The sequence below is a fragment of the Suillus discolor genome, assembly GCF_016758755.1.
Source record: "Suillus discolor strain FC423 chromosome Unknown F5147scaffold_26, whole genome shotgun sequence".
Classification (NCBI taxonomy): domain Eukaryota; kingdom Fungi; phylum Basidiomycota; class Agaricomycetes; order Boletales; family Suillaceae; genus Suillus; species Suillus discolor.
Window position 1 is genome coordinate 466,138 of NW_024541273.1, and position 24,021 is coordinate 490,158.

The 24,021-nt window shown below is 39.3% G+C and overlaps 2 protein-coding genes across 2 annotated transcripts; both read left to right on the top strand.

Moving 5' to 3' along the window:
• Positions 1-2,016: 2,016 nt before the first annotated feature.
• F5147DRAFT_773530 (uncharacterized protein) lies at positions 2,017-2,763 on the top strand (the record flags this gene model as incomplete). The annotated part of the gene is made up of 2 exons (XM_041441472.1): positions 2,017-2,066; positions 2,145-2,763. 2 exons carry the CDS (start codon positions 2,017-2,019, stop codon positions 2,761-2,763), a joined length of 669 nt encoding a protein of 222 aa, XP_041293099.1.
• Positions 2,764-5,671: 2,908 nt separating this feature from the next.
• F5147DRAFT_576659 (uncharacterized protein) lies at positions 5,672-6,790 on the top strand (the record flags this gene model as incomplete). The annotated part of the gene is made up of 1 exon (XM_041431336.1): positions 5,672-6,790. One exon carries the CDS (start codon positions 5,672-5,674, stop codon positions 6,788-6,790), a length of 1,119 nt encoding a protein of 372 aa, XP_041293100.1.
• Between the last annotated feature and the right edge of the window lie 17,231 nt (positions 6,791-24,021).

Below are 24,021 nucleotides of genomic sequence, written 5' to 3' on the forward strand. Positions count from 1 at the left end.
ACAGAGCAGTAATTGACTAAGTAATCTGAGCCAGTGTCATAATGGTTTATGCTTTGAGAAACATAAAAAAGAAGTGGAAACACTAAGAACAAGTTAGACTGAAGTACATTATTAAAGCATTTGAGATTAGATAGAACAAAAGATGATAGCTAATACATGAATAAACAACATGAGGTGTCCAATTGGCACCAGATGACACATTGATAATGCAGCAAGGCTTATAGTCACTGCAGGCATTTTCCAATTGTCCTTCACCAAACATCCAAAAAACATTGATTGAGAAGATAGAATTTTCCTTTCATTTTGTCTGTCAAAACATTGAAAAAAAGTAATTCATGTTTCAATAATTTTCTGTGTGTGGGATATGATGCAAAAAATGATCATGTTCCTTCAAGGATAATGCTATATTTTCCATCTATTGTCCTTCAAATAGCAGCTTACAATAATGTTAATTTTCTTTTCTGTGTTTTTCAAATGTTCTGTGTATATTTGAAAAACACAAAGAAGAAAAGTAACATTATTGTCATCTGCTATTTGAAGGACATTATTCTTAAAGAAACATGATCAATTTTTGCATCATATCCCACACACAGAAAATCATTGAAACATGATTACTTTTTTTGACAGACAAAATGAGAGGAAAATTCTATCTTCTCAATCAATGTTTTTTGGATGTTTGGTGGAGGAAAATGGAAAAATGCCTGCAGTAAGTGTAATTGACTTTATCCAAAAATAATGAAAGAGTTCTGTGATAGTAGCTTTGAAGAGACACAAAATCTATTATTAACTGCTGCCTTCTATGATTCTGGGATGGCTGAATATCAATGAAAGGGGTACTAAAGTAAAGCAAATGATGTAGGCCAGGCTTTCCATCATGCATGGCACATCCTGACATTTAAGTGAAATGTACCAAGTTCAGAACTTTAGACACACCTTTGGAGCCCATCCAAGAGATTTCTCAATTGATGATAACTCTAATAGTGTTAAGAACGTGCTCAAGGGGTCAGATATGAAGGGCTTGGCTTCAGCTCATACACTGCACCCCTTACCTGAGTACATGCCCTTCACTTCCAAAGGATATAGGACAATCTCCAATGCATGGGAATTCCAGCGGACATTTGGAAACAAGATAGAAGACTAATCTGAATGAAGTCTGAACTAGAAAGAAACAGCGAAAGACTACTAAAGGTAGAGGCAGAGATATTCAGTCAATAGGAATCAATCCTAAGGCTATCAAAAGACAATGAGAGGAGAAACTCAAGTTGGATGGAGGCAGGAATGAGCAGAATCTAATACAATATTTGAACTGAGGATGTACAGAGGTTTTACAGGGTTTATATACTACAGAAACATAACAGAAGATCAGTCAGCACAGTGTAAGGCTATGTACAAGGCATGTGGAAAGCTTATCAATAGTATAATAGAACATAACAGAATGCAGTCGGAAATGAAACAAGGTCTGGATAAACCAGTACAATCAGATATATAAATAACTGGAAGGCTGATAACAGGGACTAACTAAAACAGGACGTATGAAAGGAGAAGGAAGTGGAAGTAAGAAGCGGGTCAGATCCGGACATCCAGAAATGAGTGCGTAATCGGTCCAGGTCTGGAATGCAGGATATGACAAATATTAGGTGGCCATATATGGAAGGTTTTTCTTCAAATGTAGCATAGATTAATCTAAGACTAAGAGTATGAACTAGGAAAAAATACATACTACTCCATGAATTAAGAGGGTGTTACTCAAGCTCTCAGATTAAGAGCTTAAGTCCACTGTGGTTACCAATGCTAATTTGATGTTTTAAGCTATTTCTCAGCTTCAGCATAAACAAAAGTTATATTCTAAGTAAAGTTTGAGGCATGAGAACGTACATAGAATGAGGTCTACACGGTGGCATAGCCTTTCAATTTTCTCACCCTTCTTGCTTCGTACTACCACATAGTACTTGCAAGTCCTCTACTGCTAGACTACACCATCGTTTTGTCACATCATCTACACTTACTTTAATCATCATGCCAAGGATGTGTAACAATCCCAATTTCAATATTTGTCCTGACTATGCGTCGGACACTTTCACCAATACTCGAGCTCAACTTATCAACAATAACATTAATGAAGGATAGGCAATACAATTGCTCAGGAACATCTGGGAGGCAAATAATAATGCAGACAAGATAGCATGGCAACACCAAGTAGCAGAAGATAGAGAAGAGCATGCTCACTGCGAGCAACTTGAAGAGGAGGAACAAGAGAGACTCAAACAAGTTCGAGTTCAAGAAGAAGAGGCCACGCGCAAGGAAGATAGAAAGAAGAACAAGCACAAATTCATGCTGATTTTTGCCACAGGAATACCAGATGACCCAGCTATCACACCGTGCTCCTACATGATTAGAAAAATCGACAAGGGCGAGTACATTGAAATATGGTACTTCACTAATGACAGCCTGGACGAAGCCAATCTCAAGAAAACAGTTGATGACGACACCATGATCATGTCCACATTGGCAGATGGTTTGTCAGCATGGGTTTCAGCAGTGTCCACTTGCAATGCTCACACTGTCATCAACGATAAAGACTTACTGTTCAAGGAGTTCTGTCAAGCCTGTCCCCACATGCTGGCAGCAATAGGGGAAGCAGATTGGCTGAAGGACAGGGTTAGGATAATGGCCAAGTTCTGGAGGAACATCCAGGTCCATAAGTACCGGTCCATGCGGAATCTGATAGGACAGAAGGCTCTGCTGACTTACCAGGCAGAGTAGCACAGGTGCTGGCACGTCGCCATAAAAACATCTGTGGGTCCCTACGACCTATCTCTCGTTAATGAGAAAGTCTTGGAAGAAATGAGTGAGAGAGTATACTGGGAAGAGCACGACAAGAGAGACAATGTCAGGAACTATAAGGTCAGTCTTATTCACTCAATGAAACATAGGCTCAAGCTCATCATCCAGTTTTTTCAAAAAACTCTTTCTCGCTGTCTCATCTTAACATCTTGCCACATGCTACACATAACATGCCACATGCCCCATGCCATGCGCCACATGCCATGCTGCTTAACACAGTTTGATCAACGAGATAACTCATTGAATAAGCAACACAATTCCAGAGACGCATGAAAGTGCCCAGCCTCACCCGAGCATATCAGCAAGGGAAAAAGAGCAAGGCAGGATTTTCGAGCCGGCACAAGCAGAGGTGTCCTCTCAGCTTGTGGTGTCTGCCTCAGATGAAACCCACACAAAATCATCAAGTGCAAGGCCACTCAAACTTGGGATGATGCCAGCAACACCATTTGCGCACGCATCAGCATAGTCCTTGCCATGCGGGATGGAAAACCTGTATGCAGCAACTGGCAATGAGCCAGCAGCTGCACCAAGACCACTCATGACAGAGGCACTTTTGCTCCGGATGTGGTATATCCTCTCACAGAGCGCAAGCTTGCCCTTGAGCGCAGAAGGCTTAAAACACTCATGCCGTACGATCCAGAGGCCTAGGAAGTTGGACTTATTTCAACTGGACTGTATGACAGATACTCGCATGTACCAGAAGGACTCTGTTGCGGTTTTCACCTTGATATCCCTAATATTAAACACATGCAAATGCCACCTAACAAAGAGTCTATCATTATATATCAACAAGAGTTTCAATCCATCGTACAGACTGAGCTTAAGAAAGGGAGATACATCAGTCCATTCAAAGCTAATGAAGTCGAAGATCTCATTGGTCCATTTCAATCCTCTCCTTTTTCAATGATTCCTAAACTGGGTCAACCTGGATGTTATCATGTCATCCAGAACTATTCATGTCCTCATCTCACTTCGACAAAGTTCCCTAATGCATCAATCAATTCCTACATCAATCCAGACAACTTCCCTAGCACTTGAGGTACCTTTCACATACTCACTCTCACAATCAGCTACTTACTGCCAGGATCTCAATTCGCCATCAGGGACGTCTTGGAAGCATATCATACGGTTCCTATTCATGAGTCTCAATGGCCAGGGTCAGTCGTGCAGGTCTCAGAAGACCTTTTTTGCATTGATACATGCATGTGCTTCAGATTACGGCCTTCAGCGGGAGCTTACAGAAGTTTGGCCGATGCAGGTTTGGACTTGTTTTGTTCGAAAGGAATTGGACCAGCGTCAAGATGGGTTGATGACCATCTATTTATTCAAATACTTAGAGAACACATTGTGTCATATAACAAAAGGAGATGACAATGGCATCAGGAGATCACTAGAAGGGGCCAGCATCAAGACAGAGGAAGGATATGGTTTGGCGGACACGTGTTCGATGACAGAACTCTAGAAGAGTTTGACAAAGACTGCCGTTTTCCCATTCAAGACTTATCAGGAGCATCGCCCAGGTCAGATGAAGATGCCTGGTTCTCACACAACATGGCAGATATTGATGAGGTCTCTGACGATTTCAACATTCCATGGGAGATACTTAAGGATAAGATTTTTGCCTACCTCAACCCATACATTGGTCTTATGTGGGATCTTGCCCAGAATGAAGTCTTCTTGGCCAATGAGAAGGAAAACAAGTATCTCAAGGCAATTAGAGTATGGAGAGAGCACATTGCACATGTCCTCATTGACATCCAACAGCTATATGATAAACTACTGCATGTCACGCTTATCATCCCAAAAGGATGAGCATACCTTATGTCTTTGGAGGCCATGCTGCACCTCGCTGCAGATAAGCCTTTTCTCCAACAATGGCCGGTTGAAAAACTGGCAGCAGACCTTGACTGGTGGAAGGCCCTGCTCGAGACGCCCTTTGTCAGATGTATGATACCTAAACCTCTGTCATTACATGACCTTGCAGCCTTCTCAGATGCAAGTTCTGGCACTGGAATTGCTATCATTATTGGAGATAGATGGAGAGCATGGAGGTTGCGCAAAGGCTGGCAAAAGCTTGATGGGGAAAAAAACATTGGATGGGTGGAGGCAGTTGGATTCAAACTCCTCGTTCAACACCTTATTCAAGGGGGAGGAGCAGAGTGGCACTTCAGGATCTATGGAGACAATCAATGAGTCATTGGAGGCTGGAGGAATGGCCACAGCAGGAACTCGGCAGTCAACTCAGTCTTCAGACAGGTCTTCTCTCTTATCAACAATTCCCCAGAGTCTTACTCTTTTCACCTGGCCTATGTCACAAGCAAATCCAATCTGGTGGATGCCCCGTCCAGAGAAATCTACAGTAGTACAGAATTCCTACTCCCTTCCCTTCCCATCCCAACCGCACTTCAACCATTTATCGTCGATCCATTCGTCATCTCCATTGATCCGGCAGACTACGACATGGGAGGAACCCATCCAAGCATCGTCAGAAAAGCTTCTTTCAACCATTCAGATAATCATTCCGGCACAGAGAAACACATTACCACAGACACACTATACCCCATCCATGAACTTCAACGATGGGACTGCTAATAACACTCGCTTCAAAGTCATTCTCCCAATAGAACAATCGGCCATACCTCAGCCATACAAGCAAGGTCTAGCACCTGTGTTGTCTCACCTAAGACCACACTGTTTGGCTCGAGATCGACTAAAATGATAGTTCCCGTTAAAGTCAAGATTAGCAAAAACATTAGATGGGAGTGCATTAGCGATTACGGATGAAGATCTGCAAAGGGTGCTGACAGTGATGAACATGTCCTAGGCCATGAGCACTAGGGAATGCTACGGAGCGGGGTTGTTGGTCTTTCACTTCTTCTGTGACGAAAGGACTATTCTGAAAGAACAATGTTGCCTGGTTGACATGCGCACAATGTTAAATTTCATGTCAAGCTGCACCGGTTCATACTCCAGGAAGACGCTGGCGAATTATGTGTATGCAATCAAGGCATGGCATAGGTTGCACGGCCAGCTGTGGGAGGTTCAACAAGATGAGTTGAGAGTGTCCTTAGATGGAGTATTAGAATGCACTCCTGAAATGTCCAAACATATGAAATGCAAACCCTTTTCGACGAATCTCATCCTTCAGATTCGCTCTCATCTTGATCTGTCAAGACCTCTTGACACCACAGTTTATGTGTGTCTAACAACCGCATTCTATGCCTTATGTCATCTAGGAGAACTCACTGTCAGAGCTCTGAATGCCTTTGATCTCAATAAACATGTCAAACGATCCAACGTGCAGATCAACATCAAAGATCGTCACGACTTGCTAGTCACCAAGATCTTTCTCCCACGAACAAAAACCTTAAACGTCAGCCAAAGCATGTTCTGGACACAACAAGACAATCTTACTGACCCAAAAGCTGCCCTGCTTAATCACTTTGCAGTCAACAATCCAGGGCAGAATGTGCACCTTTTTGCCTGGAAACACGCGAAAGGAATGAGACCCTTAATGCGGACGGAATTCTGGAAACAAGTCAGCAGAATAATCAAGGGAGCTTGCTTGGGAAATTTGAAAGGACACGGACTGCATATTGGAGGGACATTGGAGTACCTGCTGCATGGAGTTCCTTTTGATGTAGTCAAATCTATGGGAAGGTGGTCGAGCGAAGCCTTCATGAGCTATCTGCACAAACATGCCTTGATACTAGCACCATATTTGCAAGGCTCTCCAGCTCTAGAACCCTTCATAAGATATACTATGCCCCCAGTATATCGACAAGGTATGTCATTGCGTCACCCTTCTCCTTTGAAGTGGGAGTCCACGCTGCATCTAATGCGTCACTGGGCTCCTTCATTTTGGGAATCACGACTCATCCTGGACTCTCCACAGGTTCGAAACAATGTTTCAGGTCGCAAACCCTTTGGGTTTGAGCCCAAATAGCTACAAAGACTCCATCGTTACTATTTGTACAGATCAGACATATTGGGTAGATAATAGATCTGATTGCTTGGTCATTACCTCAAAAGCTATAAGGAACACATAGATATTAATTAGGCTAAGACACTGGAATTTCATACTCAGACATCAGGCTGCTTAAGTGTCATTTCCAAAAATGCTTACTTAGCTTAAACTAGTGGAATATATATATGAAAAAGTACTATGACTACCATGTTCATCATTGGCAAAGTCATCCTTTCCAGAGTTTTACATTCAGTATGAGGCAGTGTTTAAAGCTAAAAGGTGGACTATTACAAACTTAGAGTCCTTTCTAGGCTGAGTAGCGATTTGGAAGCTCGATGTGATGCCTCACTAAGATAGTTTAGATGAGGGTTCTACTACAATATTTCTAATAGGCCACTTTACTGAAAGTGAATATTTAAAGCTGAAGTTTACTAAGTATTGTGCCAGGCATTATCTAACTTAAACTCATCTTTAGGTAGCTGCTGCCCTGGAGAGGTCATTGTATTAATGGCCAGATATATTCATTATATTATGTAATCAGTAAATGGGCTCAGCTCTCTTGTAAGGCATCTCTGAATACAGTGTTATACCAGGCCGAGTGAGAAATGTATTTTTCTTTTATCACTCATTATAAGAAGAGGATAATAGACATTTTATTACCAGTCATTTGTCAATTTATTAAAACAAGAGATACAGGAGAAACAAAAGAAAATAGAGAAGCTACAGCAGATGATAAAGTTACAGCCATGAGGTAGTAAGTAACCAGCACCATAGGAGGTGAAGAGAGAGATATGAGAACATAAGAAAATATAAATATATTAAAGCTCTTCATCTCTCAAAATAGGAGCAAGCAAATGGACTACAAGCAGGCCAGTAATAATTGTAGGACTACTGTTTGGTTTTTACTGGAGTTAAATATTAATTATAATTCATAATTCATAAGGTTATTTAAAGATATGGACCAATCAGGCCTAAAGCTAGTGCTTTCTTATTAAAATTAATAACAGATTAAGATAGTGAAGGTTAGAAAATAGCGAATAGGGCTGTCAGTTGTTGATAGAAATAGAATTTGTAATGATGGGTTTCAAAATTCCTGAGAAACTTACTGAAGCATATATGAGGTAGGAGGCTTAAGATACTATGTCAGGCTATGAAATATGCTGCAAATCTAGCTTAAATCTTATAGTGTATCAGATCTAGCTTAGATTACTATTTTGGAGTGTCTGAACTGCTTTAAGGTAAGACTGACATGAGCTATGGAGTTTACTGAATCTAGCTTAGATCTAAAATAGTGCTCCACACATCCAAATCAGCATGCTTATTAAGGTCAGAATAAGCTATGAGGTACATCAAATCTAGCTCAGATCTTAGAAGTGTGTTGTTTACCTCCATACTATAGTAGGGAAGTTTAACCTTAGGGGCTTTAGCAAGGAGTATCAGAGGTCTCTGAAGGTATAGATTGTATATATTATGCTTCTTGTCTATGTCTAAATGAGCAAGTCTAAGAGATGAGAAAAATTCTATTCTCAAATAAGAGTTTTGAGGTTTTAAGGCTAAGGCAAGTAGTGATAGCCCACTTCACTTTCATATTAACACATGATACAAAAATTGGTCATGCTTCTTCAAAAATAACACTATTATTATCTTTTAAATAGTAGCTTACAATTATCTTCTTATATGTGGTCTCATGGTGGAGGAACATTGACACAGGAAAGGTAGAAATCAGAACTCATGTGTTGTCCACAGCAGCAGTGCGTGCTTGGTCTGCATCAAACTATAGCTGATAATTCTAAACCTGCTATGGATAGCTCTTTGCTATATCCTTCCCCTTAAGCTCCTTTTTTCCAATTCTCAGCTATAGCTCATGAGATTCAAGCCTGCTGAGCAAAGGTTTCATGTATGGAGAAACTACCAGAGCATTGAATAATTCTATGCATGGCCACTTTAGACTCAGTGAAGGAAGGCAGGGGGGTGAAAATGTGCGGTGGACACCATGAGTTGATGTCATAGGTAAATGCTGGTATGAATGATGACAAAGGCTGGTAGTGAAGCACTTTAAAGCAGCAGGCTGATTTGATTCAGCTCGGGTCCATTAATTACAATGTGATAGTGCAGAGTAATTGATAGCGGTGCTAAGACATGCAATAATCTAAAAGCCACCAATGGAAAGCCATGCATATAAGCATTGACTTAAAACTAATAAAATGATAGGACCTACAGTCTAGGGCATTAGTGCTGTCCCTTCCGTTCTTTCCTATGTTGGATCACTTGCATGACTGTCTAATAGGTAATACTATAAGTGCATTCACTGCCAAGTACACTAGCAATCACTCAGTTAAGTGTAGGACTGTTAGTAATAAAAACTCTTTAACATTATCTGGAGAGTTGGACATGCAGCAAAGTAGCATGAAAGAAGACAGAATGCGAGTCTTGTGACTGTGCATGGTAAAAGTCCACAGATGAAAAGGCTGAAAATATTTATACTATAAGAAATATCAGAACAGAAAGAATGCAGGGTCTGGACAAATGGAAAGACATTTACTGGTGTGCATTTGTATGCGACCATACATGGTGAAAGTCCACAGATAGAAAGACTGAAAATATTTATACTATAAGAAATATCAGAATGGAAAGAATGCAAGGCCTGGACAAGATGGAAAGACACTTACTGGGGTGCGTTTGCATGCCAGGGACAGAACTTTAAGAAAGAATAATAAGATGAGTGAAGAAAATGTGAGCCTTGGAACCGTAGATGGTAAAAGTTGGAAAAAAAAGTCAGAATGCAAGGAATGTAAGGACTGGAAGAACTGGAAGACACTTACTGAAGCATATGTGATGCCCTTGCATCCCTAGGACAGAATTAAAGAAGCAAAGTGATTCAGTGAGAGAACAGATGTAAAAGAACAAAAGGATCAGACAAACAATTGATACAGTGCTAAAATGTCTGCAATTACACATATAACACTGTGAACAATGGTTAAAGTGGAAAGAATGGCCAAAGTGAAAGACACTTACAAAGTGAATGAAAGTAGATAGGTAGAAAAGAACAGATAGGAAATGCCTGCTCACTGCACACTACAATAAGCTCAACATTTAATATGTCTGATGTTTATCTATCATCCAACAACAATTTACTACCAACTAATTCCTAAGTAGTTACATTAGAGATATATATTAAAATACACTCTATAATATTTTATTATATTACAATGTATACTACACTACTATACTAATGTCAATGTCTAGTACTATAGTGTGACAGGAACTTAGTGAAATTTCGCATTTTTGATGATATAAGCAGTCATGTGATGTTGGTTGAAGTTGAGTAGGAAAGCTTATATAATTAAATTCTAATATACATGATAGTACAAATGATATATGCAAGATTATCTATTCAAACAAGAGGTGTCATTTTTTTTGGTATAGGTATTTATTTTCCTACTCTGGTTTTTATAATACTTAAGGTCTGACCTTCACTTCTTGGTAGTCAGTAAGGTCACATTACTGGTGCATATTCTTTTCAGTCCTCCCTGGAACATTTGTTTGCAGGAAAGATTCCAGTATCCTGTGTCCAAACCCGATGAGTCCCACAACTGAGGTGTGGGCCACCATACTAGTGTAGTAGTTTGGGTGTGTCCATCTGTGAATGAGATGTTAATATATTAGATACATCAGAGAAAGGTGGAAAGGGTGTACCTGTATCAATGTAGTATATCCTGCATAATATTTTAATCTTATGCTCAGTGAGAGTGTTGAATAGGTAAGTGTGGGATGCTTGTTGTGATGTATCTGCAAAATAGAGGACATTGTGTGAGGGTCCATTGGGTATGTCCTTGGCCCGTTCTTGTTTACATAGATGCCATAGAATTCCACCAGCTTGGGCAATAGCAACTCTTACATGTGGTAATCTCAACAAGTGATTTCTGTGGAGTTTGTACTCCATATATTTGTACTTGTCTGCTTGCCAACTGAAAGGATGCTAGTTGGATTTGAAAACAGTGATAGAACAAGGAATGATGGGATATGCGACATTAAAAAGAAGTTTGAAGGAGATTCTGTGCTCAAACAGGCATAGGATGACATCCTCCAAAGATGGTCCCCATTATTCTCTGATGCAGTGGACAACAGTAGTGGCATTGTAAACAAACAAGTTCCACTTTCAGGCATATTTTGGGATGAGAGGAAAGAATAAGTAGCCAGATAGAGTGTTATCCTTAACTAGGTCAATTTTGAAATACATGTTGTGTTTGAGGACTTTGCGAGCATGGCCAGGATGCAAATCCAACAAGAGGGAAGGTGGTTGTATTTTGAGTACAAGGGAAGATGAAGTAGCAAATGGAAAATTCATTACTGTGTCTTTCCAATGAAAGGTTGACCTCCATTATATATTTGTGAATGGTGTAGGTGTCAACTATCTGAGATTCTTCGATAGGTGTGTAGTCTGTAGCAGACTGTATTTCGGACTGTGTGCTGCAGAGAAGTCCATAGCAGCTGTACAGAATATCTTCGAGCGAGGTGCCGAACAACATGTCCTACCCAATAGGTCCTTGGTGTACTATTGTCCTTCTTAACTCATTGTGATTGGATGAAAGGGTAGAAGGTTGGTCTAGTCAAGGAGTTGGGATGGCACCACCATCTGGGAGCGGATGGTTGTTGACAATGTCTTCTTCCTGTGTGAGACCATCATCTTTGTTAAATAAAGAATGAATGTCCCATTAGTTGGAGATTTCATCATATACAAAATGTTCTTGTTGTCTGCTCTCAAACTCCTTCTTTGCATCATCATAGTCGAGCTCTCCTTGGAACCTCCCTTTGTTGGAGCGATACCACATAAAGAATCTTGTTAGGTGGTAAATTAGAAAGAAAAAAAGAAAAAGGAACACGAACCTTATTTCATCTTGGTGCGTGGGTAGGATAAAATTTGAAGTGGCTTTGAGCCTTTTCTGTACCTGTTCCTTTATGCTGTCAGATGTGTGTGAGATGAACTCTTCAAGCTTGGATTTCCAGGCTTCAAGAAGTGTGTTCCATTGGTGAAGACTGTTAGGGTTTAGATTGGAAGGACTTGGCTTGATGTCTTCTGCAATGAATTTGTTAATCATGGCACGTATGTGAAGCTCTTACAGTTTCTGCGGTAATATGAAGTGTTTACAAGGTCGCAGCTGTGCAAATCTGTGTGGGGCTCGAGAATAGGAAGTGAAGAGGATAGTCCATGGAAAGCGCAAACCCCTGCTTGGTCATTCATATAGTTTTCAAGCAGTTGAATCTTTGTTTCAAGATCATGGGGTATCAAGAGAGTGACAGGCAGTGGTGTAAGGGACATTTTGGGGAGTAGGCATTTCTTCTTTACTGGTGTTTCTCCATCCACATGGGAGTAGTTGGTACTGGAGGGAGGCATCATTTTCAGACAGTTGAAGGGTAGGTCGTTCGAAGACAAGCATATTGGAGGAGGGGGTTCCACCAACTAGGGTGTCTGTGTCTGGAGAAAGAGTGTCTTCTAACACCTTTTTTTGCAGTGTTATTGTAGGGGCGGGTGTGTTAGCATGGACTGATATGATCTTTGGGCTGGTCAGTGTGAGGTGTAGGTACAAGATGTTGACTTACTTGTACATGTGTGAGGATATGTGTGTAGAGGCAGCGGGAAGGCCTACAAATGGGCAAGCAGCAAAGAGACAGGAATAGCCCTTGTTGGGCACTGAATTGGTGGTGAGTAGGGCTCCTGTAAAGTCTTTCAGTGAAATGTTGAGGACAAGACCAAGGTAACTCACTGAGAAAATTAATTTTCAAGAATGGATCCTCATTGTGTACAGAATGATGCCTGTGTATTTGGTTGGACTGTTTGTCGCAGAAAACACAGCACTCAATTGTGTTGGTTGGGATGAATGATTTGATGGTTGGGAACATGGCAGATGGGGACAAGTGAAAAAAAAAACAGGGTGAGCAGATGTGCATCCCTTGCGAATTTCACCAGGAAGATTATGCTAGTTATGGTGTTGTCGTGGTACTTTTATATGTGCTATTCAAATCAAATGCCTAATCCTAGAATGACATGGGTAGTAAACAAAGTTGAAGTTCCGATGGCTAGCTGAGAAGCTAGGAACAAATAGAAGCCAATGTGCATGGGGATGTTGCACTTTGTGGTGATGAGGTCAAAGCACTTCATCAGGGCAATCAATTTATGTGACAAAGTCTATAAACTGCAGGTGATAATATCAGTGGTATCAACCTATAACTGTACCGGAAACTAAGAAAGCTCAACGGAAATACTTAGAATTATCAGTATCTATTATGGTGTTATGGGGATACAGAAATATGGAAATTTGTATGTTCACATACTACTATGACTTGCACATATACTGAATTTCAAGAAGATACATGTTACACACTCAAATAGGTCTATTATGCGGAACCCTAAGAGGGGTGTCGTCCGCTAATATTCGTGACGTAACCGGAAGGATCCAGTATAGTGAGTGAGACTGGTGACATTTAGTCGACAGCAATTACAGACACACATGTCATGTAACTTCTAAGACAGATGTCTGTGAAGTCACCAGGCTCAAAGTAAGGACAGTCTTGTTCGAACGATGAGTGTCAATCAAGGTAGACTTAAGCGTGAAGAGTGCTTAAGAAAAGATACTTAGAGACTGAAGTTTGAGAGGCTTCAGAGGAAAGTATGTTCCAGGGAAGATTGAGTAGATTCAAGTTAGAGAATCTAGTACAGGGCAACCAACTACTTATACCAAGTGGAGAGGGTTAAGGGCAAGGCTACCGCACAGTAGGTAAGGGTAAAGGGGAAACAAGAATGGTATAGGTGCGTTGGCAACAGAGCCGGATTAGTAGTGGATGGTCAAATGCAGAATGAGACCGAGAAACGTTGGAATGATCCAATGGTAAGAATACAACATGTGAGAAGCGCAGTCAGGAGAGAACAAGAAAGGGAAGCCACATTGGTGGCATGAGTCAGACCAAGTCAGAGGTACGGGACCACATTGGTCATCGAGTCATGGAAGGAACATGCATGCACATGCATAGAGACAGATGATGCGAGGAATGGAAACAGTCCTAAGGATCCAGTCAATAGATAGTTGGTAAAGAAGGACAAGCCGGCAGATGGTGAGGGCAAGGATGAAGGGAAAATGATAGGGGGGCCACGTGACCGATGTTACTTGTAACAATACATGAATTTTTGAAAACAGAGAAGTTTTGAGATCACATATAGATACATCAATGTTAATGATACTGCAGCTTAAAGTTCTCAAGTATGTAACTACTGTTAATTCCTCACAGTTGCTTAAAGACCAAAGAAATGCCCATAATGTAATTGACTAGCATTTGGCAGAGATACTAGCTAGGTGAGCACCACAGCTACTCATCATTATTCCAGGTGAAGGTAGTGTAGGACAATTCAAATAATTATGGAGAATTTCTATAATAAAGGAGTCGCCAATATGCTCATCAAGGCAGCACACACAAATATTGTGATATAAATTAAAGGTCATTTAGTAGTTATGTTGATCTTTTATACCTTTGTTTTTACCTATAGGCTTATTCTGAAGATGTAAATTTCTTTATCTTTATTATCTTTAGCTACCTCCCTAAGATATTTGTAAGTTGCAATAGACCAGACATTTCTCTTCAAAAAGTGTTGACCTTTAGCTTTGGTAAGACCTAAATGTTTTATTAAGGGTGACCTGATACTTTTGTTACTATTCTTAGAGTTCCAGTACAAATGAAAGCCTTTACCTTGGTAGTTAGCAAAGTACTTGTATAAAGGGCTGTCCAGCTCATAAATAGCTATAATATATACTAGAACCATAGTAATAATTTGGATCTCTAATTTGTATTCTTTTTAAATACTCTCAGTTATTATATATTTTCTCTCCTCAGGTTTTATATTATAAGCTTTGTTAGTAAAAATATCTGGCAGGATCTTACTAATATAGATTCCAGCAAGCAGAGTGATCTTATAGATGAGCTTGCAAGTGTTGAAATTACTAAATACCTATTCATAGATCTAATGAACAAGAGGTTTAGTCTCTCATATCTCAATCTTAATATAGCTCAAAGAGAATTCATCCAGTAAACTGTTTCTAAAAATATACTAAAGTAGAGACTTGAGCATTTTAGACTGTACAACCCAAGATGTTACAATAACATTTAGTGTTCTTATATTTATTTTCTTGCTATAACCATATTATTGGGCCTAGACTGGCTATTCTTACTATCTTGTCTCTAAGTGGGTCATCTACATCTACATGAACTCTATGTGTATTGTCATGTATATCTAGCTTACCCATTTTTCTTAGCCTAGTCTGTACACACTATAGGAACTATATAAGCAAAGTAGTTACTATTTGTATTTCTTACTTTAATTTACTGGATTTTACCTAGAATATCTACTCAACTAAGTCTCTAATTTAGTTGTCTAAATTTATTGTTCTAAGAAAGTTGCCACTACTTGCCTTAGCTAGAAATCTTGATCTCTTATTCAAGAGTCAAACACAGCTCATCACTTTAGCATTCTACTAGTAGATTTATCTACTCAGATATTGATAACTCAACTAATTCCAGTTGTAACATAAGATGTTTGAGCATTAGATGTTTCAGCTTTATTAGATGCCTCTGTAGTACTATGTAGGGCAAGCATTACTTTGACTCATCAGTTGCATTTCTAAAGCTTTACCTAAATTAACTCAAGAAGTATGCATAGGCTTATAAAAGCAATGGTCATAGACCCTAGCATTGATAATATGCTAAGAGACATAGTATTATAGTGACTCCATTATTTTCCCATTATTATCTATAGGACTATGTATAAACTATACTTCTTAATCACTATCTTACTTCTAATATACCTTATGTTGACTATAAGAACTCTCTCTATCTTTGACTGTCATATCCTATATTTCTATAATGTCTCATGGATTGGTCTGTACACTCTTCCCTATATATATAAACCCTAGCTACCTCTTATATATTTCCTTAACTTAAATCTACTCTCCAGTATGATAAGCAATACTGGCAATGTCGAGTTGACAGTGATTACAGACACGTATGTCACATGACTTCTAAAACAATGGTCTTATGAAGTCACTAGACTCAAAGTAAGGACAAGAGTCTGAGTGATGAGTATAGGTCATAAGAGGTTTAAGTGCCAGGAGCACTTAAGAAAAGATACTAAAGACTGAAGCTGAAAGGCTTCAGAGAGAAGTATGTTCCAAGGAAGATTGAATAGATTCAAGTTAGAGAATCTAATACAGGGTAACTGACCACTTATACTAAGTGGAAAGAGTTAAGAGCTGGGTTACTACACTGTAGGTAAGGATAAAGGGGAGACTGAAATGGTATAGGTGTGTTGGCAATACAGCCGAATTAGTAGTGAGTGGTTGAATGCAGAATAAGACCAAGAAATATTAGAACGATCTAACGGTAAGAATACAACATGTATGAAGCACAGTCAGAATGAGTCAGAGACATGAGACTATGTTGGTGGTCAAGTCATAAGGAGGAACATGTGTGCACATGCATAGAGATGGATGACATGAGGGGCAGGAATGGTTCTGAGGATCCGGTCAATAGATAATCAGTGGAGAAGGACAAGCCGGTAGATGGTAAGGGTGAGGATGAAGGGAAAATGATAGGGGGGCCACATAACCAATGTTACTTGTAACAACTAATTACTGCTTGCAACTTGTCAGGGACTTCAAGATTGTAAGATTTAGGCAAAGGAGATCAAGCAAAAAGGTATTGTATGTTAAAAGCCCAAGTCTGCCTTTAGTTATAAAGGTCTTTTTTTTGTCATTAGCAGGTGTGTCTTGTTGATAGACCAAGATGTAACTATCAATTCTTTGCTTATGATCAACTACATTAATCTAGTCACCTAATGCCAAAGATTCATTGTCCTCATGAATTTCAATATATAATCTCAAAGAGTCCTTGGCAGTATAACATTAGATACAGGCTTTTCTCCAAGTTAAATCTATTATAATTTTGTGATTCTGAGGGGTTGTTACAACTGATGACTTTCATATGTGTATTCATATATTATCAACTCTCTCATATACATCTTCTGAATCCAAATCACTCATGATGATAGAAGTTAGCTTCACTTAAGGTGTAATATCCATTATTGGGAAACTTGATTATTATATCATTAATAGTCAGAACCTCAAATCTATACAATTCTTTCATATTTTACAAGAAAGACAAGATTCCTGTCCTACAGAAGATACTGGGATTATGAATTTTCTCCTCTGAAGTTATATGATTAGAAGTCAATGTGAATAAAGAAAAATGCTTTTGACCCTGTCATCTATCTTAACAGTTAATATAGACTGCTTGAGTTTGCACTTCCTTAATTGCTTGTATTAATATTAACCAGTACAAGCCAGTTATGCATATGGGGTGTATGATTTTATCAATCTCACAATAATGCATATTGACTACATTTTTCTAGTCTATCTATCCTAAGTTTAATGTTAATGATCTTGACAAGCTTTTTAGTAGTGCCCTTAAGAAAATCAGCCAGAAGATTATTTCCTACTATGAAGAGCAATCAAAGGGGCTTGTCAGGCTTACCAAACATCTAGCATTTGGATTTACTAAAAAAAATAGCAGCTGGTAAGGTGCTAAAGAGTCTAAACTAGATGTTAAGGCTAACAGTTGTTATGAGTGAGAACCAAAGTTGCTCATTATTGACTAGAGGAATTATGGAGATTTGGAATATAGGATATTCATGCTATAAGAGCTGGCATAAAAACACTCACAAATATATTAGATAAAAGACTTTTGATGATCAAGAGTACTACAGTAAAGGGCACCCTCATATGACCTGTGGCATGTTTAAGCAGCTCCATACTATTACCTCATTATTGTAAGTAATATCTAGTTCCTGTATTTAGGCTTAGTTTCTTATACAGTTTAGCATTTCTCTTTTTCTGTCTAAATCACTCAGAATTCATCTTTATTACAGATCTCCTTTGTCATAACACATAGTTTTCTGATGAATTTTTGATGTTTGCCATATTTAGATCTAAATTAACAGTAAGATTGATGGAGATGGTGAATGTGTAAATTGCCAATAATGTATGGCAGAGAAGCAGAACAACTCATAAATCCAGCAATAAGTATAAAGTCTAGGAAGTGTTTGGGCCTATCCTACATTTAACATATTGTTAGGAAAATTTGAGTTGTACTTGCCCTGAATGATATAAATTTTTAGACTCATCGCACTATGTTGTCACAACAACATTCAGCATCTTGTGCTTCTACTCATGCAGACACTGAACAACCATTTGGTTACTATCACACAAGAATAATCTACTAAACACTATAATTATGCAGAATTATCAATAATGATCAAAGTCAGATCTAAGTTTGCATAAGAGAGTTTCCCTGATGTTATTGTTAATATGACTACATAAATTTACTTGTTCATAGATTCGGCAAGGCTTTATCACTTTTATCCCCTTGAAAAGGATGTCTAGCTGACAACACATGTCTTTCAGGTATCTTTGAGTTGGATGACATAAAATACTATTGAGGAGAGGGAGAATGTGTTTGATTAAATCAAGTTGGTCAGGAGTCTGACTGTTTGAACTGATCAGAAGAACACATGTTTTCTTCTGCTCATAGAATGCTCTCTACAAATCTTCCTACAAGCTTGGTGTGATTTCACCATATCATTGTGTACATCATATTCAAGTGAAAATTTCCAGTGTTGAAAAGACTGATCAGATGAACAAGATATTGAGAAATCAGAAGGTACTAATTGATCAAAGGAAGCAACTGAAACCTCATGAGTTGAGCAGTATTTCAGACACATTCAAAACACTGATGTTCTAGTCTTTCATAGTATCTTTGGGCAGCACAAAAATTCAGTATTCAAAGAGCTGAAAATATTGTTTTCTATTGTTGAAAATACTGAACAGATGAGACACTAAAATCTGAGTCATAGGTCGAGCTAAACACTGAATTTTGGTCTTCCATTGTATCTTGAGGCTGCAGTAGATGTCATGACTAGTAGGTAGCACAAAAAAATCAGCATTCAAAGGGCTGAAACTCTTGTTTTCTAGTGTCAAAAATACTAATTGGGCAAGAACAATACAGGAGTCCAGAGCATCAGATCGTAAAGAGTACAGGTTGCAGTCCAAGCATGACAGCTGCCAGAGGTCAAAAGTCAAAGTTAAGTGCTTACATCCAGTCGCCTAAGGATTAGATCTCCTGAGGCCCAAGTTAATCCGCATGAACTCAAGCTACCTCCCAGGTCCAAGTCATCTTGGGGTCAGGCACACTTTTTCCTGAACACTGGCTTCCAGTTGGCCTGGATTTCCTTCATGGTCAGCTCAGGTACTGGAGAAGTCGCACAAAGTTCTTCCTCATTTGGTTCATGTTCATATCTTGGGCCTGCCAATATGGGGTCTGAATGAAAATACATTCTCAGTAAATGGTCTGAGTGCGAATTAAAACACCATGTCTACTACATCTTCAGATTCAGCTTCCTGTTGAAAGCTCGACAAGTCACCAAGATCAGATTCCACCAACTTGGAATGTGACATGTTTGATAATGGGTATGACATGATGGTGTCTCCCTCAGGTTGGTACTTTCTGACTAGAGGTAAGTGCCTGGAAGTACAGCTAAATGGTAATCTGAATACAATTCACTCAGATAATCATCAACCCAGCATTGAAAATGATCTTGATTGTTCTCAGCCTTTTTGCCACTCTCTTGTAACTCACCAAAGTCGATGGAAATAGGTTTTTAGTGTGATCCATCACTGCCTTCCATGACTCACATTAAGTACAGGATATAAAGGTGATAAAAGACCATCTTTAGTTTTGATTTCAAGGGTTTGTCATGCCCCTTCCATCTCTTGTAGTCAGAATAGTTTTGCAGATATTGTTGAAAAAGTTCCTTAACAGGCAAACTGTGCTCAAACTTGGCAAGTTATAGTATTTGTCATATGGCCTAGTAGATATTAGCACATATATGCATGTAAAATGTAAAATGTATCATACCTTCTTAGTTATAAAAGCCAAAACCATTGGCAACTGATACTGAATTGTGGTATCAAGTTGGAGGCCATTGTTCTTAGTGATCTTTCTCACCCTGTACTTCTATAATACACTGAGATGAATAGATGAAGACATACCATGACGGTTACTCATTTGTATTGAATTATATGTAGCATTCTTCCTATGGAGATGTATTTCATTCTGTAATATAAAGTTGTGTTTGGCAGACCCACTCACTGCAGGCATTTATCCATTTTCCTCCACCAAATATCCAAAAAACATTGATTGAGAAGATAGAAAATTCTCCTCATTTTTCCTGTCGAAACATTGAAAAAAAGTAATTCATGTTTTAATGATGTTCTATGTGTGAGACATGATGCAAAAATTGGTTATGCTTCTTGAAGGATAATGCTGTATTTCCCATCTATTGTCTTTGAAATAACAGCTTAAAATAATGTTGATTTTCTTCTCTGTGTTTTTCAAAGACAATAGATGGGAAATACAACATTATCCTTCAAGGAACATGACCAATTTTTGCATCATGTCCCACACACAGAACATCATTGAAACATGAATTACTTTTTTTCAATGTTTCAACAGGAAAAATGAGAATTTTCTATCTTCTCAATCAATGTTTTTTGGATATTTGGTGGAGGAAAATGGACAAATGCCTGCAGTGACTTAGACATGGAATCAGGATATCAAAGGTCCTTCTTATGAGTCTTCAAAATTTTATGTTAAGGAGCCATAGACTGCAGATAGGCTGGGACAAAGGAGTGGGCAAAGATTCAACCCCAGTCAGAATCCACAAGTTGCTGGTGAGGCTGAGAGATGTGGCTACATGTTTTGACCAATTCCTTGTTGAGCCTATATTGAAAAATAAGCTCCATGAGGCTACACGAGACATATATAAGATTCTCGAATGCAAGGCAACTGAACTGACAGCAGTATGCTATGGTCAACAGCAATATTATTATGAACAAGTCTTATAATTCATAGCATGCAGAGGAGTAAGGTATTGCATGTAGAGGATAATACTAGTACTAAGGTAGTGCAAATAGAATATAATGATAGAGTACGAAAGAAACTCAAAAGAAAATTGAGACCTTGTACTTAGTCATCCTGCGTATTCTGAGTTGATGTGCTGCTGGTTATAGTTGCAAGGGCAGTAGTCTCTGCAGTGCTCCCACTGGCAGCAAGCCCAGGGTTGGCAGTGTGTTTTTGCATTTCTTTTGCCATGCGCAAGTGCTGCTGAAACATCTAAGAAGGTATGAGCCACAGTTAGGACAAAGTCATCTGATAACGTAAGAATACAATGGATCTTCTACACTCATGGTGTTCTTATAAAATAACCCACTTCTTGTTTGGCTCCTGGAACATCAATTTTTCCTTGATGAGACTATTTTTTAGAGGGCCATGGTCATGAAGCCCAGTACACACTCTGTTGCTGTGGTGGTGAACTTAAAGAATCAAAGTTGATATTCATCCTCTTGCTGCTGAGAGTAGCCACGTTGTATGCCCTGAATTCCTGATCAACCATTTGGGCACCCTCATGAACACTCAGTAGCGTGCACACATCAGGGAGTCCATAGTGGTGGTGCAAGCCTAGTGAGCGTGGCTGCTGCTGTTGAGGCTGGACAGATTCAGTGAGTTTCAACCATGCTCTCTTGGCATGCATCTGGGAAATCTCTAATGATCAGTTCGACTTTAAACAGTGGTATTGGTGAGTTAGACGCACCAAATCAAGAATGAACATCTTGATGGCATTACTTTGGGCTTCATCCCAATGATTTTGAACCCACAACATCCGAATTGCAGGATCGATGACTATAAAATCATGTGAGATATCAAACATTATTGAAAGATTGCTGTACTGACACATTGAGACTGCATATGCATTTGTGGCGCCCATTTGCTCATCGCATCAGGAAACCTACAATTCTGCTGAATGTCCTGATTTACCTGCACAACTGATATCAGACAACTGTCTGATATCAGTAACAATCAGTAACAATCAGCACATATCAGTTGTACAGATACATTAGATTATCAGACCAAAAAAATCACAGAGTGTTCAGATATGTCAGACTTTCATAAGAAAGTTATGCAGTCATTCAGCAACATCAGATTATCAGACCAAAAAAATCACAGAGTATTCAGGCATGTCAGACTTTTAAAAGAAAATTATGCAGTCATTCAGTAATATCAGCTTTACTAGTCTCTAGATTATCAGAAGTACAGATATATAATTTTGTAGTGTATACAATTTTTCTGTACCTGGCGCAAGTGCAGATGTCTGCACTAGCACCCTATTGCCTAATTAGGAAATGCCTGCTCACTGTACACTACAATGAGCTCAACATTTAATATGTCGGATGTTTATCTATTATCCAACAATAATTTACTACTAACTGATTCCTGAGTAGTCACATAAGAGATATATATATATTAAAATAAACTCTATGATATTTTATTATGTTCAATGTATACTACACTACTATACTAATGTTAATGTCTAGTACCATAGTGTGGCAGGGACTTAGTGAAATTTCGCATTTTTGATTATGTAAGCAGTCATGTGATGTTGGTTGAAGTTTAGGTGGGAAAGCTTATATAATCAAAAATGTGTCCAACAATTCAAGTCTTTTGACATTGTTCAAGTCTCCTTGCCCTCTTCTCTTTCTTCCTTTTCAATCCCTCCCTTGCCCTTAGGTTAGGCTCCTGGATATTCAAGTTGAGATGTGTTGGTGTGGATGGAGCTTTGGGATTGGTGCAATGGTAAGTTTCCAATCTAATCCTCTCCTCTCCTCTGAAGACTAACTCCCTGCTCACTTCTAGCTTGTATATTTTCACATTTTTGGTCTTTTTGGTGAGTCTTTTCTCTTTTCTTTTCTTCTCTTCTCTCCTCTGAAGACTAACTCCCTGCTCATTTCCAGGCTATATATTTTCGCATTTTTGGTCTTTTTGGTGAGCCTCTTCTCTCCTCTCCTCCTCTTCTCTGAAGACTGACTCCTGCTCACCTCTAGCTTATATATTTTCGCATTTTTGGTCCTTTTGGTGAGTCTCTTCCCTTCCCTCCTCTCCTCTCTTTTGAAGACTGACTCCCTGCTTATTTCCAGGCTATATGTTTTGACCTTGATATTTTCGCATTTTTGTCTATTTTAGTGAGTCTCTCTTTCTTTCTTTTAGTTAGTAGTGTAGATACCAATGTAGTAGTTACTTTGAATATGATTTTTGTATTTTTGATGTTTTTGAATATCATAATGTCCTGATGTTATGTGATGTGCTGTGAGGCTTTTGTACAAACTAAACTACATATCTGATGAACTGCATCTCTTAGAAACTGACATCCTGAATTGCACACAAACAGTACCTCTGTGTTAAGAATGTGCTCAAGGGTTGGATCCGAAGGGCTTGGCTTCAGCTTGTGCGCTGCGCCCCTTACCTGAGTACATGCCCCTAACTTCCGAGGGCTGTTGGACGATGTCCGAAGGTTGTCAGACGAGTCCGGAGTCCAATGTCCGATGTGCGGGAATTCCGGCGGACGTTCGGGAACGAGGGATAAGGGACGCTAGATAGAAGTCAGCCAGATCCAGACATCCGGAAATGATGTGTGTGATAGGTCCGGGTCCGGAACGCGGGATATGACACTCTGAGTGTCTGTAGGGCTGTTTACCACTGATTTTAGGCATGGTGCTGAATTCAGCAATTGCTGCATGACTGCACTACCTGTAGGTCTGATATCAGACAGTTCAGTAGGGGACAGGAACATCAGCAGAAATGTAGGTTTCCTGATGCGTACTTGTCAGCCCATGTCAAGCCTATTTTGATAAGGGGTGCACAGTGCGGAATGAATGTTGCAATCACCTTCCACTGCTCGATTAACTCTTCAAAGGCTGGAACCACAAGACTCAGTACAGAAGTCTTTTCGCTTGACATAACTTGCTGAGCAGTGTGCAGCACCTAATATAAAATGGTAAAATGCATCACGAGTCTTGAACACAGCAATACTGACTTCTAAAATTACTTCGAGGTCCTCCAGGAAATGCCATTGCATTGGAGTCAGCTTTTTTGCTGGCAGAGATTGCTGGAGGAACCTATCGAGAGGCTGGGCGAATATTAGTCCATGATGAGATGGTTAGTTGGGGGAGCTTTACCTTGTGCAGGGTTCATAAACTGTTCAGCATAATGTAGGCTGA